Below are 17,553 nucleotides of genomic sequence, written 5' to 3'. Positions count from 1 at the left end.
GTGATCTGTGGAGTACAAGTCCAAGGAGGTTCTGCTTTATAATGCACTGGTGAGGCCTCATCTGGAGTACTGTTTTACAAAAAGGACATAACAGCACCAAAAAAAAGTCCAAAGAAGATTATGAGGAAAGACTAAAAGAGCTGAGCCTTTTCAGTTTAAGCAAAAGCAGATTAAGAGGAGACATGACTGAAGTGTTTAAAATTATGAAGGGAATTAGTGCAGATTAAGACTGTTACTATAAAATGAGTTTATCAAGAACATGGGGTCACAGTTGGAAACTTATTAAGGGTAATTCTGCACAAACTTTGGGAAGTTTTTCTTTACATAGAGAACCACAGACACATGGAATAAGTGACCAAGTATTATGGTGGACTTAAGTTGGTGTGATTTTAGAAGTGTTAAGTGGATAGGGCTGGTGAACTTTGTTGGGTTGAATGGCCTTGTCTCATCTAGATTGTTTTAATGTTATACACACACACACACACACACATATATATATATATATATATATATATATATATATATATATATATATATATATATATATATATATATATACTATGGTTTGAACACACACCAGAATGACCAAATAGGAAAAAAAAATTAAAAGAAAGAAAAAGTAACCCTCTGTATCTTGTGTCTGAGCCAATTTTGCACCCATCTACACACCATGCTCTCCCATTTCTTTTATTTATTGTCTAACCTCTCATGTTTGTAATGAGGTGACCACTGGGCTCTTAGTCACCTTCCTGACCAAAGGCTCTTTTTTGCCTGGTTCCTCAGTTTGGCCAGATGGCCAACTCTAGGAAGAGTCCCGGTGATTCGTATCTTCTTCCATTTCACAATTTTTGAGGGCACTGTGCACCTAGAAACACTCAAAGCTTTAGATATGTTTTTATCCTCTTACCCTAATAAAGGCCTCACCAAAATTGTATCATGGTAGTTCTACAGAGAGTTCCTTGGACTTTATGGCTTGGTTTGTGTCCTGACATGAGGTGAGAGTTGTGAGACCTCATAGTCGCAGGTGTGTGCCTTTCTAAACGATGTCCAGTCAATTCAGTTTGCCAAAGGTGGAAGTTCTAGACACATCTCAAGGTGAATTAAAGCAAATAGAATGTACCTGACCACCATTTGGATTGCCACAACAAAGGGTCTGAATATTTAGATAACTGGGAGATTTCAGAGTTTGATTTTTAATAAATGTCTAAACTTTTCTAAAAACATGTCTTCACTTTGTCATTATGAGTCATTGGGTGTAGATTGATGGGCAAAAATGGCAATTATATCTATTTAACATTAAGCCTACAACTCAATAATGTGAGCAGAAAGAGAAGTGATCTGAATACTTTCTCAGTCCACTGTATATGAGTATATACTCTACGAGTGTTTTCTGGAAACGATTTAACTGTTTGATCGATTGAGCCTGTCTGAGTAGACGCACACATACGTATACTGTATATTCAATTTGCACTCTGTACATTTGTTAGTCTGCTCAGACAAACTGATTCAAATAGTTTCCAGTCGACATTGATAGCTCAGGGGCAGGCACAGAGTCTAAGCTCATATATTATAATACGGAGTGTAGACTGTGTAAAAGATAATACAAACAAAAACACATGTGGCTGGTCTCCTCTCAATGCTTCCCTACTTTCCTGTGTTGGTCGGTTTGGCTACTAAACTTAAACAATATCTTATGGTTAACACACGTCACCGTCTAAATTGCTCTTGGCAAATTTGTTGTCCTTTTCTGTCATGTACTTACATTTCTCACAGCTGCTTTTCATTTTCCTGCCATTTTGCTCCACTTCACCTGGTTTGTTCTTATGCACCACCATCCTCTCATAAAGAAGGATTTTGGCACATCTGAGCCCCATGACTTTGATTGTCCATGAGCACTCAGTACTTACATTAACAGCATTAGCAGCTTACAAAGGGGCCAGGGAGCAAACATCCTGCAAAATCAGAGTACAGAAAAACCTTTATTATTCATCAGAGGGTCAGGACCGAGGTCGTGACGGATAAGAGAAAAGACGGATAACAGAACAGCTACTTTAAAAATGATATAGTACAATAGATATAAATAAAATGTATTATTATTATTATTAGTTTAGCGAATAGTGATATTTATTTACAAAACAAAACTACAGTATATTAATGAAATATAATATAGTATTAACAAAATTAATGAATTCACATAATATCGTAATGACCAGCATAATAAGCAAATACAGCTGAGAGGCACTGGAGTTTTCTACACTTTACTTTGAATCTTTGTTCCTTAACAAACTTTGCTCTATCTTATACTCCATTACAAGGGTTATGGAGCACACCTCCAAAATAATAAAAGAAAGCTTTCCCTATCAATTGGTTTATCTCCTGCCACTCACATTCTGTCTTTCTCTATACCGCAGACACTCCTGCTTATTGTCTCCTGACTCCCTACCTAAAACTTCCTTCCGCCACACCTTCCTTTTACTCCTAACTTCTACTGTCACTCATCTCCTAAGAGGCGTGTCCTTCCTTCACAGACCAGAAGCCCTTCACCCAGTCCCACCGCTTACACAGCATTCATTCCATCCCTTCTGCTCCTGACAACACATTACAAGCTGCCTGCATGTCACAATATATGAACAAAACAAAATATAACAGAATTTAAAAACAAAATTGCAATACAGAAGAACATTAACGTTAATACAGAATAACATTACTGTCAGTGGTTACCATTTTCGACACGTTTTTCAATTTTGTCAGCATCATGTTTTATAGCAGGGGTCGGCAACCTACAGCATGCGTCCGAAGTGTGACACATGAAACAATTTTCAATGGCACTCTGATTGAACTGAAATATAGCAAAAAATATATTTTAATTACTGCACGTGTTCACGCCGTCATCTACGTTTTGCGCATGCGATTCGCATGTAAATGGAAACCATATGTTCAGTGCATGCCGTAGTAAGTTAAAACAAACCTCTTGTTATTATATTTTAATTATAGCGCATGCGTTCACGCTCCTATGGAGGACTATTTCGGACAAAATTAAATAAATAAATAAATGCGCAAATAAATAAAAGTATTGTGAAATGCATCATGAAATGAAGCCTTAATAAATAAATTTGTCATGAAATGAGAGCATAAATAAATAAATGTATCATGAAATGAAGGCTTAATAAATAAATGTGTCATGAAATGAGAGCATAAATAAATAAATGTATCACAAAATATGCTTTTCGTTGCTTATTTATTTATTTCATTTTGTCCGTAACATTCCTCCAAACCGTCATGAAATACAACTTGAAATAAAACTGTCACTTTCACTCGTCAAAGTTGAGAGGGTGGGCTCTAACACGCCCTCTAGTTACTGATTGGTGAATCGATAGCACAAGAATTAATTAGAAAAATGCTTACTACTGCCGATGAAATGGATTTTGCCGAAGATATTACGTATTTCAGAGAGAGAATTGAAGATTTAACAGAAGAAATTACAATGTTGCCGACCCTTTTAGATTCCGATATAGATGAAACTATTTTTGAAATTATCGAAGAACAGGTGGAACAGACTCTACTACACTCCAGTTCAGGTGATGCAGTACCCTGCTTTGGACGTCCATCCTTTGACATTCCAGCTGAGTCAACACAACACCTTCTGTTATGCGGTTTAAAAGTACGACAGATTGCAGATCTGTATGGTGTATCGGAGAAGACGATCACAAGGCGAATGAGCCAGTTTGATATGCGGTAAGCTGCAAAGGCTGTATTAGTTTAGGTACTTTTTCATGGAATGCCCAAAGCAGCTCCAACTAATATTTTGAACTGAGTATTTGACCCTTGTTTTACGAGTATAAAGTCAGGTGCATATTCGCAGCTACTTTTTCAAACAACTCTACAGCTCTGATCAGTGGCAAAGTTGTTCCACACCTTGTTTGGAATTCACATGTAGTCAATTCAGTTGATTGGACTGATTAGGAAAGTTACACACCTACCTATAGAAGGTCCTACAGTGGAGAAAAACCAAGCCATGAGGTCGAAGCAACTGTCTGCAGATCCGAGAGACAGGATTGTGTCGAATTACAGATCTTGGGACGGCTACAAAAAATTCCTGCAACATTAAAAGTTCCCAAAAGCACTGTTACCTTCAGAATTCTTAAATGGAAGAAGTCTGGAACAACCTCAACTCTTCCTAGAGATGGCCAGCTGGGCAAACTGAGCAATTATGGTAGAAAAGCTGTGATAAGAGAGTTGAACCGAGAACCAAATAGAAGTCTCTCCTATGTAAAATACACATGGAAGTCTACATGGAGTTTTCAAGAAAGCACTCTCAAACTGAGAGAAACAAGGTTTTCTGATCTGGTGAAACCAAGATTAACGTCATACCTGGTGGAATCCAGGCACCACATATCTGCTGCACAATACCATTCCAGCGATGAAGGATGGTGTGGATAGCATTATGCTGTGGGGTTGTCTTTTAAGAGTCTGTCTACGGAGAGAGTGTCGATGTTGAGAGGTTTACTTACCTTGGTAGTGACATTCTGTGACTCTTCCTATGAAGACAGTGGATAGATTGGGAGAACATGGGGGGGTCATGTGGCCACTGGGAAGGGGTGTGTGGAGCTCTCAATATCTATGCAAAAGGACGAAAGTCCATGCCTTTATAGGCTTGGTGCTTCCTGTTTTACTATGTGGTTGCGAGACATGGATGCTATCCAGTGACCTGAGACTCCTTTGGTACTGTGTCTCCTCAGAGTATCCTTGTGTAACTCTGGTATGACTTTGTCATTTTGTTGAATGAGCAGTTGCTCATGGAGTCCTGAATGAGGCACATTACCTGCATTCTGAGGGAGTGTCATTTACGGCATAACGGCCATGTGGCACAATTCCCTGAGGGTGATCTGGCTCACAGGATCCTAATTGTTGAGGACCCAAGTGGCTGGACCAGGCCAAGGGGACACCCGACGTAACACCTAGCTGCGGCAGATAGATAGTCATTTCCGGAGGGTGGGACTAGACTGGCCTCAGGGGTTGCCAACCAGAATCTTGAGCTGTTTCGTCAGGTGCTGGGTGTGGCTACACGTTGTACCAGTGCATGCTCCCCAACCTGACCTGACCTGACCACTCAGTTCGCATGTCTAGCCTGTCCATGAACCTGACGACTTCTAAGGTGTTTCTGTGCTGTCAATTTACATGATGGATCGGCTGGGGCTTGTTGTAGAAGTCATGGGCATGTGGGAGTGCCCTCACTGGGCGTCTTCTCTGAGTTGTGGAGAAAGGACAGGATACCGCTAGGGACGCCGCCCCCTCTCTTCCCGGAATTGTATTGCTTACCTCGGTCATGCCTATCTGCGGACAGTTTCTGCTAGCTCATATAACAAATACACAAATATAAAAATGTAAGAATCTTAAATGTATATGCACTTGTGTTGGTTTGAATTTCCCAGCAGCTTAAAATAAAGAGGAATGTGTTCTTGAGACATTTTTATCAATTATTGCAATATGAAATTTGTGGTTATAAACTCTCTCCTGATCCTATTAGTGTGTTCGGTCCTGAAGTTTTGTTTTATTTCAGAATAAATTACAGCATAACTCTGAAAGTGATTCCCTTATAATAATTTTATGACTGGCATTCCTGCAACGTCTGAAATCAAACATGTTGCGAATTTACAACAAATGAAACACTTCACCAGAGCAACTTGCCAGAGGTTTGCAGATGTCTGACAGCGACTCTTTTCCAGAAATCTCTGGCAAGCAGTGCCCTTTATTTGCCGCCAGGATTGAACTGCAAACAGATATTGCAATAGATGTAAAACCATTATCCTGTTATAATAAAAATCTGCATGTTAAGAGATTCTGAATGGAAACAGTAACATCAAGTTACTTTTTTATGTTTTAACTATTTTCTTATGTTTTTCTCTAATCGTTTTTATTTTGTAATCTTCAGACATTTTGTACAGCACAAACTAAAGACTGATATGAGCTTCTGCCTAAACTAGTGGATTTGTCTTTGAAATCACCGTCATGAATCAGTCACATCTCACTTGAGTCCAGTGGCTGCAGGGTCTTATTTTGGTCCTTCTGTGTCTTTTACAGCATGTAACATCTGCTTATTTAAATAAACATTTCCTCTAGTGTCCTTTTTATGGGATCAAAATGCAAAAACATATTTACATATTGTAAGAGTAGAAATATAATGCTAAAAAAGATCTTTAAACCCAGGACACCGTTGAGGTATAATTTCTCCAAGCTGGCATGGAAACATCTGGGAAACCCACGCAGACTCAGCACAGAGTGTCCTGTGCTTGCTGTGAAATTTTTGAACTGGCCCATCTCCTGATCTGTGCCATCCTGATGCTGCCCTTGCCCAACCCCCAGGCAAATGAAGCATCCAATCACAATTACACTTATATATATAGTAACCAAACAGGAGGATTGAGACGGGGGACATTGGGAGCAACTGAGAAGTGGCATTTATTTTAAAAGAAATCAAAATACAGAGCTGCATTTGAATCACCTGCAGCTATTCCACCAATCTCTCTGTCTCACGAGCCTCACTGCACTCCTCTTCTTATCCAGCCACAGACAGATGAGAAGTGGCAGGGATTAGAGGACATTTGCTGTCCAATATACAGTTTATGTATGGTTCCAAATTGCATATTTTGTTAAAAATTGAAGTGAAAAATAGTAAATAGAACGTTTACAGCAAACAATCTAAAGCAATATAATTTTTATAAATGTGGTCATGTACACTTAAGATTTATTAGATCACGGGTTTCCAACCTGGGGTGCCCACAGCCCCAGGTTAGTGCAAGATGGCTTTTCATGGGGTGTGACAAAGAGGAAGGCTGCTTCACAATTCAGCAAAATTGGCTTAGGCGCGTTGTCCAACTTTATCGTAGTGTAATCAGTGTCTTGCAGTGTGCTGTCACTTGTACTGTAGTTCATTTAGTTAGTGCTCCTGTTCTATGATATGAATAGAATCAAGCATTGAGCATGCAATTGTCACCTGTAAATGAACCTGCAGAAATGCACATTCTCGCCGGTTCCTTGCTGCGGGAGGAACGTTTGTAAGGACGAGTAACTTTCTTTTAAGAGAAAGACATTCTGAACCTTTCAATGATCCGTAGAGAAGAACAAGGTCTAGAATTGATTTCTGTGCAAGTCCTGCTCGTGAAACGTCACTGATTTTGAGGTTTGATTGACATTTTTGCTGCGGGAGGGTGACAATGGGGACTGAATTGGTTGCAACACCTGCTGCTTACACTCGCTTCTTATTTTTTTATTTTCACATTAAGTGGGGTTTATGCCACAGCATTGTTTGGTGCCTGTTTTTGATCTGTCCTAACAGTCACATATCTTACATACAAACGTCTACACGTTGAAGTGTGTGTGTTTGTCTGGCCCAGAAGTGAAAGGTGGAGTCGAGGTAAGGGCTCTGCCTCAGAGGAAACAGAAAATGTGCTTAGCTTCTAATAACGTAAATGAGACCAGCACGTCGGCAAAATGAAACCTCAGAAGAACGACAGAGTAGCTTAGCCGCTAACATTGGCAAAATGGTATCCCTTTTACTTTTCCTCCTGCCGCTAATGCATAAGCGAGGTGAGCATGTCGGCAAAATGAATCCTTCTAGGAGAGAGATGCCCAGAGTAGTCCCTTTCAATTACTTGACATCTCTACATTTCAATTTTCTTCTGATGATTTCAATAGTTCTGCGGTGGGCTGGCGCCCTGCCCGGGGTTTGTTTCCTGCCTTGCGCCCTGTGTTGGCTGGGATTGGCTCCAGCAGACCCCCATGACCCTGTAGTCAGGATACAGCAGGTTGGATAATGGATGGATGGATGGATTTCAATAATTTCTACGACCCCAGGCTTTTTACACCATGGGCTTACAAAGCTAGTCTAATATATAAATGTCTATTCATGAAAGTGTGTGTGTCTGTCTGTCTGTCCAGCCCGGAAGTGAGAGGTGGAGTCAGGGTAAGGGCTCCACCTCAGAGGAAACAGAAACTTGTTTAGCCGCTAATACATAAGTGAGGCCAGCACATCAGCAAAACAGAACCTCCTACAAGAAAGATGCCCAGAGCAGTTCCTTTCAATTACCTGACATCTCAATTTTTTTTTTTTATGATAGTTTACGATAGTTTTCAATAGTTTCTATGACCCCGGGATTTTTAAAGCGTGGACTTACTCAGCTAGTATTTATATATATATATATATATATATATATCAGTAAACGCCCAATTCTGTAAAGAATCGGAAATCCAAGAATGGCAATCACTTTCTGTTCCCTCCGATCTTTGGAGGGTGGGAGCGTCCTGGGAAAATTTTCATTTAATTAAATAAATATATTTGTACTAAAATTAACCAATTTATTAAAACTAAAATTGAAATTTAATTGTTATATAATTTATGTCCAAAATGTCTTTGAGTTGCTGCACTCATAAGTAAAAAAAATATTGGATTGCAAAGGTTTAAATAAAGTAAATTGGAAACAAAAAAATTCATAAAATGGTAAATTCAAAGTAGTTAACCAAAAATTTCCTTATAAACAACATTTTTGGCAAAGATGGTTTCCTGTCCTTGAATCAGCTCTGCCTAGTATGGAGTAGTTAAAACCTTCACTTTAATGTCACATGTCCATGTCCAAATACAGGCTCAGATAGGTAAATCCCCACAGGTTGTGTTGTGTTGTTTGGGCGCCACCTACTGACTCAGGGAAGCCACTGGGTTTGACTCTGGGGCGCTGAGGGGCTGTGCGCGTGCGCTTTTGGTGCCACCTAGTTCCCTGATGGTGACTGCGGCGGATTTGCATGCTAAAGTGACCATGGCGGCGGATCCCGGTTTGGAGATCTACATTACTAAACGAAGGTTGTATATGCGGTGGTGTGCGTGTTCGCGTTCGGGCGGCGGTTGTATTGTGCGCATTCGGGCGGCGGTTGTATTGTCCGCGTTTGGGTGGCGTTTGTATTGTGCACATGCGCTTTTGTGCGGTGGTTGTATTGTGCGCGTTTGCGTTCAGGCGGTGGTTGTATTGTGCAAGCCTTGCTTCTGGCCTCTGGCATCCATGCATATATACAACCTTTGTTTAGTAATATAGATATATATCCCTTCCAGGTACGTAACTTCACATATGTGAAATAGAAATGTCCATTCCCTTTGTGCCACCACTGGATATGTAGTGTTCAAGAAGAGTGTTGGTCCAACAGGCTCTGTTCAGTAAATATTCACCTGACCATTTCTCTACAATACAGTTCCTGGTTACCATCTTGAAAACACTTTTGTTTAACATTCACTGGTGTCTTCAGGTACCTGAAGATGCCTTTGAGAATTTTAGAGTTGGATTAGGTTTCCATGTAATGTGCTGTTGTGTATCACACTTAAAGTTTACTTTTGTTTTCATCTTTTTATTCTCATCAGGGGAAGTAATAAGCTTTGCTGATGACCTTCTCTCAGGTCCTGGCTCTTCATGCATAGTGGCGGGCAAACGTCATGGAGATTTTGGTCAGCCTCTTATCTACTCTTTAATCTTTAAGTGCCTGGAACCAGATAGCCTCTATAAGTAAGTGAACTCTTTCCTCTTATCTACTGTTTTGTTTTTTAACTAAATGTTTAAAGTGATTTCATTGGAGTAGTTTGCTCTCAGATTTACAGAGTATGAATAATGTTGTATCTTAAATAATTATCACCTTCATTTCTGTGTATTACAATTTTACACAAAAAAAAAATAAACTTGGGGAAATAAGTAACGCAAACTTAATTGAAAAGAGTTGTGGCCATTAAGAGAATTAAAAAATGAACATCACGTTAACAATCAGGATTGATGATGTGAGGTAGACCAGGGGCCTCATGTATAAACGGTGCGTACGCACAGAAATGTTGCGTAAGAACTTTTCCACGTTCAAATCGCGATGCATAAAACCTACCCTTGGCGTAAAGCCACGCACTTTTCCACGGTACCTCATGCCTTGTCGTACGCAAGTTCTCCGCTCGGTTTTGCAAACTGGCGGCACCCAGCGTCAAAGCAATGGTACTGTTCTTGTGTGATTACTCATTATTTTCATGACGCGGCTTTATAAATACACAGAAACTAACCGCATATTGTTTATTAGTGTAATGCATCTGATTGTAATTAACTTGTAACAATATAATGGTCCAGGGAACAGCCATAGTATTCCAAATACCATAACTGCTTTAGCGTTGTTACTCTCACTTCTTCTTCTTCTTCTTCTTCTTTCAGCTCCTCCCGTTAGGAGTTGCCACAGCGGATCATCTTTTTCCATATTACTCTCACTGCACCACTCGGAGCATTTATATCACTGTATCTGAGTGTGAATCACAGCAGCAGCTGAGAATAATCAGTATACAGCATCTAGCACATGCAGCCTATTTGAACTGCTCTCATACGGCAAACGCTTCAGAGCCTTCCCTCGCGGTTCAGAAAGAGTTTCATCCCAAGAGCTCTAAACACACTCAACCAGTCCATCAAGTGCTCCTTGTAGAACTGTTTGTACTTATAATTAAATTCACCTTACTGTAAACTTGCACTTCAGTTATAATATTGCACATCCTGAGCCACTTTATAAAGCGTGTATTTACATATGATGTCGATATCATTTTTAAGATGAAATGCAGCAAAATATGTTTATTATATTATACAGATAAAACTTTAAGTTCATTTAAATAGTCTATATTGTTAATAATTAAGCATGTGAGGACATGGTGTTGCTGAGCTAGCAAGGATCTGGTGCTCCGTTCACGGATTGTTCCTGCCTCGCGCTGTATTCTTGCTGGGACTGGCATGACACTGGAAGGATAGATAGATAGAATAATTAAACTTGTACTACGAAGATATTTCAATGTTCCTTAAAAGTTTTGAAGAATTGGCATTCTAAGCTTACAGATGGCTTAACGTCTATTACAGAGCTGATTGTGTGGCGATTGGGTATTTGGAGAAAGAAAAGTAAGGACAGGAATTGGGGGTTAGTATGTTTGAAAGAGTCAGTACTGCTGTAATAAAGTATTTCATCAAAGGTCGCGCACAATCACTGCGCCACCGTGTTCCCATGTTTAATTACATGCTTTAACTCCTATCATCATGAAAATGATATCAAGTATAAACTCAGTATTTGAATTATTCAGAGAGCTGTAATATCACAAATGTAATGGATTCTGTGTCCTGTCAGAGGAAGAGAAGGCCCAGAAGCACGTAGTGATTCACACACATAGAGCACATAGAAGATCAAATACAAAGCATTTAACGTGCTACTTTACTTACGATGGGATTTGAGTAACTAGTAAATTAAATGATTTTAAGATGAAGTTTATGATGTTCTACTTTAATGACAAAATAAACTACGTGATTAAAGTGGAAATTTCGAGATTAAAGTTGACATTTCAAGCTTTGTTCCAACTGTGTACCTATTATTTTTCTTTTCTCTGGAACATAATAAGCTTTCATATGAAACTCAGACGGTGTGCTAAGACTTACCTTTTCACGGCGACTTTGATATCTGACAACTTCGTTTTTATTTCGGGCACTGTGTGACTTTGTGAACTTGAGCTGTTAAGCTTCTGCAACACACTGTGTCACTCGATCAGCTTCCTTTTGTTCTTTATACCACTGTTTAAACCAACAAATAGTACGTTTTTCCTTGCCACCACTTGGTATTCGCTGAACTTCTTCTATTTCCTCCAATGCTTTTGCCATTGCCTTTTCAAAGAATGCAAAGCTTAAGGGCTATTTATATTGATTTGCATATTCAAAGTGGTGTAATTCTGGGAGGAGACGGGGAGTGTCAGCAGGCGCATGCACATGCGCTACTTTTCACGCTGACCAGGATTTAAGTAGCGGAAGAACGTGGAATTTGGCGTTCGCACAGATTTATGCATCTGGATTTTTTTGTGCGTAAGTACATTTCCGCTTTTGTGTTTACGCCACGTTATAGTGTGAATTCTACGCATGCCATTATGCTTGAGGCCCCATAAAATGACAAACAATCGTACAGGTATCAAGACTTCAAAATATAAAATTCAAGGAAAATCAGCAGCTGATCTTGTGAAACTCTAAATTTGGTATTTTTTAGATTTGGTTTATTTGATTTTGTTAGCATCAATTAAAATGTTTGACTGATCTTCAAAACTTGGCCTTTTTACAGAAGCTTGTTAAATAAACAAATCAATATACACACACACTATAGTCGCAAACAGACACCAGAATGACCTAAAAGAAAAGTCTGACTGTGCAGTCACAGTCACATTGAGGCCTTGCTGTCCATATAACAGAGTTTCTTAACACACTTCTACTAAATAATTTGTAGGCTGAAAGTCCTCAGTGTTGGTGTGTCAGCAAGAGGATGTGCAGCATTGATCATATTGGCACTCAGTTTTGTCTTCATTCTCTCCTTTGCTACTGCCAGGGATCTTGAAATAAGAAAGTTCTATCTATCTATCTATCTATCTATCTATCTATCTATCTATCTATCTATCTATCTATCTATCTATCTATCATGCTGTTTAGCTAAACTAAATATACACACAGATGATGATACTGTGCATTTGAGTGCTGTCATCTGATAAATAAAGTCCTCAATTGACTTTTGAATATCGGTACTAAAATGATCTGTATTCTTTTTTTTATTGATTTTATTTGAAGAAAATAACATTACATACAATCAAGTCAAAATTAACAAAGCAGAATTCAACCCCTGCCTATAAGAAAGAGAGAAGAGCCAACAACAAGAGCAAATCTTTAAAAACAGCAAAGAAAGGAGAATATCCTTTTCCCCAAAACGATCTGTATTCCTATCCCTGTTTTATCATCTGGGTTCCAGTAGATTAAAAGCATAAATGCAGTTTGGAAAAAAAAGGTTCCTAAAGAATGCTTTGCAAGGTCTTGGAAGAACATTTCGATCTTACAGTAATTAGTCTCATATATAGTGCAGCATGGAAGACGTGACGGTTGTAAACTATGATCCACTTCCTCTCGGCACATTAGTGGCCCATTAAAACATATAAAAATGGAATTCTGGTTGGATTCCAGACTAAATGACTGATCTTTCCGAAGTAGTTTGTTTACCCAGGATAACCTTCAGCTAAGTGCTAAGGCTTTGTGCATTGCTGTTTGAAGTATTCAGTGTCACGGGACAGCAATAAGAAAATAAGAGAGCAAAGAAATTGAATATAAGCAACGGAGACCAAAGTTTGCCAAACATTTCAATATTTTATTTTAATAGGGTTGCAAACGCAATAATTCAGAACACATTTGCTTCAAAAGCCTCAAATTCCTTTCTTTCTTCTTTTTTTAGTTTTGGCCAAAATTCACTATCGGTAACAAATCTGGCATTTTTATTGTTGATATAAATAATTTACCTTAAGATGAACATATTTAACTCAAAAGACCGGCATGAAAGAAAACCCTGGAATGTTTCAGTGTGTAGTTTTAAGCTGTAATCACGTTCTATAGACCTTGTATCGGTCTCTCTGTGAAATCCTGAGAACTCTCATAGTATTTTCCCAATAATTTGTGTCATAGGTTTTCATGTCTTATTATGTTTTATAAAAATAACTTATGAATGTTTTGCAATGTCTTACTTTTCTTTTTCTCTGGTTCCTCCATATTCACCAGCATGATAAATATACAGTATATGATATTACGTTCGACTCGTTTTGATGTCTAGTTACGCAAGACATCAAGCTTTTTGGGAGTTCCCCCTTATTTTTGTCCTTCTATACCCAAAAAGCCCTAATATTTGGTCATTTTTGCACCATATTTTGTGCAGGAAATCACACCTTATATTAAAGAATAAACTAATAGGTGTCCTCAGCAAAAATAATGAGTTGAACTTGTGTATGTCACAATCACCTGACCCCAGGAGTTCACCACCTAGTGGAATACAAGGGGTCAAAGTTACTCCATTTCAATAAACGTTGTGAAAATGAGAATCACTAATATAGGCAAATGGAGTGTCATTATATGCTACTTCGAGGTTGCAGATCACAAATATATATTTTTTGATATTTGATTCTTTACTGGTTGTTCTAGCCCTCTAAGAGACACTCTAGTGGCAGGCACCTGTGGAGGGCATCCTTATGACTTGCCAAAACCATCTCAACTAGCTCCTCCTGATCTGTAGGAGCAGCGACTCTACTATGAGGTTTTCCTAAATGGTTGAGTAATGGTGCTGATGAAAAAAACATGCAGAATCAATAAACTTTAGTTCTATGGAATGCTATTTTGATATTTAAAATAAAATCAAAATTAAAAATAAAATAAAATATAGGTAATAATAATTTTAAAAAAAAGTTTCAATGATCCAGGTAGGTCATAGGAAAAATATCTGGGGCGAAGTGTGAGGAGCAAAATGAGTGGGGGCGAAATGTGATGAGCAAGATGTGGGGGGCAACTTTTCCGGATCCCCTCCTAAATCCTTCAGCATTTCACTATCATGGCGTGTCAGCCCTGCCACCCTGCAAGGAAACCTTATTTCTTCCACTTGTACATGCATCTCATTCTTTCTGTCATTACCCACAACTCGTGACCATGGTTGAGAACAGGGATAGAATCAACTGGTAAACCGAGAGATTTGTCTTTCAACTCAGCTCCCGCTTCACCACCACAGAGCACTACAGCACCCACAGAATAGCTGCCACTGTTGCGATCCACTTTTTTTTTTTTCTGATAAAATTCTGAGATGCTTGAACTCCTCCACCAAGGGCAGTTGTTTCCATCTCATCTGGAGAGAACATTAAACTCTTTTCCAAGCTCACACTTGAAGATGCTGATCCTCATCCTGACCTCTTCTCACTCTTCAAGGATCATTCGAGTGCCTCTCGAAGGTCATAGCCAGATGAGGCAAAGGGGATAACATCATCTGCATAAATCCACAATGGTACATTTAGCCTCTCTAAATAAACACCCTCTCATCCTCTAGCAAAAATGTATTTGACACAAAAAAAAAATTACAGCATGGTGTCCCATTTCGCAACATCTCCTCTAGTTCAACCGTTAATTAACCACTTATACATGAGGTATCCCACCATATTTCAAAGTTGTTTATGCTGCAAAGAACCCACAAGTACATTTGTACATACACAAGAATGTCTTCCTTCAAATAAGTCATATGTTTCTGTGTAACTTGCACACGTATGCCCCGAGGCGAGCAGCGCGGCACAGTTGAATTAGTCTGCTTCCATCAAGTATCCCTCCTATGTCGAGTGAAAGGCTCATTACCATTGGGTATCTGGGGTTCAGAGCCTTCCCATGATGTATAGTTGTCTGTGATTGGTCATTTGTACTACAATGCATGTCATAGCTGTGCATAAAGGTCAAAAGATATCATGCCTATGTAACTGCTCATCTTTATGCACCATTTCACATCGTTACCCACAAAGCTTGACTCAGATTCTGAACACTTGCATGAGAAGGAGTGGAGGAGGCTGCGACAGAGAGAAGAGACAAAGTGCTGTGATTTGCTGTATGTATTGTGATCACCGGGGGCGCACCAGCTCCCCAACACCAGACACAACAGACACCGGGCACAAGTTTAGCAGAACACAAGGCATTTATTAAGTGGGAAACAATTCCCACCAGCACCAAGGACAGTACAGAAGCACAGAATAAAGCGCAATATAATAAATCACAGCGCATTGTCTCTTCTCTCTGTTGCAGCCTCCTTCACTCCTTCTCATGCAAGTGTCGCCGTCTCCCTCTTGACTGTGGCGTCCTGAATGAAGGCAAGCAGCTTCTTATATTCTGAATCCCGGGAGTTCTTCCACTGTCACATTATTGTTGCCTGGGAACGTACTTTTGTGGAAGGCGGGAACCCTATGTAAGTTCCTACAGCACCTCCCGGTGGCACCACCAGAACCCAACAGGGCTGACCCGACAAATACCAATTCTCATATAGCTCTGTGGGAATCCGAGGTGCTGTTACACCCCAGGGGGAGCTGCGAAATAGCAGCTTGGGGGAGATAGGAGCCTTCATAAGCCATCTCCCCTTGTCCTTCCATTAAGGAGGTGACCCGGCCGGGTAACGATCCCAGCCATCCCTCACAGTATATAGCTAATGTAGAAATTTTTTAGTTGTTGCTTCAGAGTACGATATAAAGTGTTTGTCGGTATATGTTCAGTATACTGTTTTTTTTTTCAATAAATTAGTAAAACAACATAACTGCCACTGCAACACTTGTTTTGAGTGATTGTTTAGACGCAAGAGACTAATTTATTTTTTGTGTACAAAGGAGTATAACTTTGCAATGCCATGGGAATCTAAACTTGACACAATGATGGCTGACAGATTGGGGCACAAAAGAAGTTTCACTCCAGGGTTGTGCGTCATGAAATGTCTTGGTTATGTACTGTAAAATCCAGTGTTTTGGAGAGAAATCCCTTTTTTGTGTTTTATTTAGTTGATATAAGTGTAAACAAAAGTTTTTAATCATGTAAATACTCTTATTGCATTGTGCCCTCCCCCACCATTACCTGTCATCTATGGGAGAGATTTGTCAAAAAGTTTCATCTCCGTTTTGGGACAAATCTCGATGTTTGAGGGTTCCCTGATACCGTGTCGATGATGGGTGTGTGTCTGTATGTGTGTCACAGTTTCTTGAAGACAGTCTTGTGCTAAAATGGCTGGACAGGAAAATACCAAACTCGAAATTTAAGCCTGTTATGAGATGACGATATGCTGATAAGTTTTTAAGCCAAATCGTGGAGGAGAAAGAGGCACTCTAGAGGAGCCCTCAAATACCGTAATTCTGCAATTAATTATAAATTGTTCTCATCAATTGTTATCGTAATGACCTATCGTATGATCAGAAAGATCAGTAAATAATTACTGAAATGTTATAGAATAGTTTGGGTAACTATTTGGCCTACTGACGCTCACGTTCAAATTTTTTTTTTAATTTGAAGCGTTGTACTTACTACTCTTCAGCCATTTGCAACTCCTTTATTACAATACATGAATAATAGTCATTTATTTTTGGGTATACAATTTAGGTGAATTAATGCCCAAAGCCATTTAATGCTTTAGGGGTAATGGACAGATATTGTTGGTTTGCATTTATGTTAATCTGTTTCTACTTTGTTTTCTGTGTGTTTTAACAAATCTATATATTCATATGGACCAATTCTGTATTTAGTAATTAGTATATTCTATACTAGCATTTTACCTGAGAATTTGTTCCAGCGTTGTACACATACACCAAGTGAAGAGCGCTATACAAAAAATACATCATAATGACATGCTATCCTAAATATCCCATGACTGTAGTGCCTGTTCAAAACAAATAAGAACAAACTGCACTGATCATGATGTCACCGTGATAATGGTAAAAAAATTGCATATATAAAAATAAACAACCAAAAAACAAATTTGTAAGATATTACTTATGCAATTCTGACCTGATCTTTTTCCTCTTTGCATTTCTTTCCATACAGCTCTTTTTAATCTTCTTGTCTATAACTGATTACAGTCATATGAAAAAGTTTGGGAACCCCTCTCAGCCTGCATAATAATTGACTCTCCTTTCAACAAAAAAGATAATATTGGTTTGTCTTTCATTTC

General features: G+C 39.1%; 1 protein-coding gene across 2 annotated transcripts in view; it reads left to right on the top strand.

Annotated features, from left to right (window-relative positions):
• Positions 1–17,553, top strand: part of LOC120535132 (astrotactin-2-like) — a 2,291,264-nt gene that overhangs the window by 2,082,699 nt on the left and 191,012 nt on the right. For both annotated transcript variants that reach the window (XM_039762741.1, XM_039762742.1), the window contains one exon: positions 9,404–9,545. In XM_039762741.1, the coding sequence (XP_039618675.1) occupies positions 9,404–9,545 (142 nt within the window). The remainder of the gene's footprint in view (positions 1–9,403; positions 9,546–17,553) is intronic.

This window comes from Polypterus senegalus, chromosome 9 (assembly GCF_016835505.1).
Source record: "Polypterus senegalus isolate Bchr_013 chromosome 9, ASM1683550v1, whole genome shotgun sequence".
Classification (NCBI taxonomy): domain Eukaryota; kingdom Metazoa; phylum Chordata; class Cladistia; order Polypteriformes; family Polypteridae; genus Polypterus; species Polypterus senegalus.
This window is presented reverse-complemented; position numbering and strand designations above follow the sequence as displayed.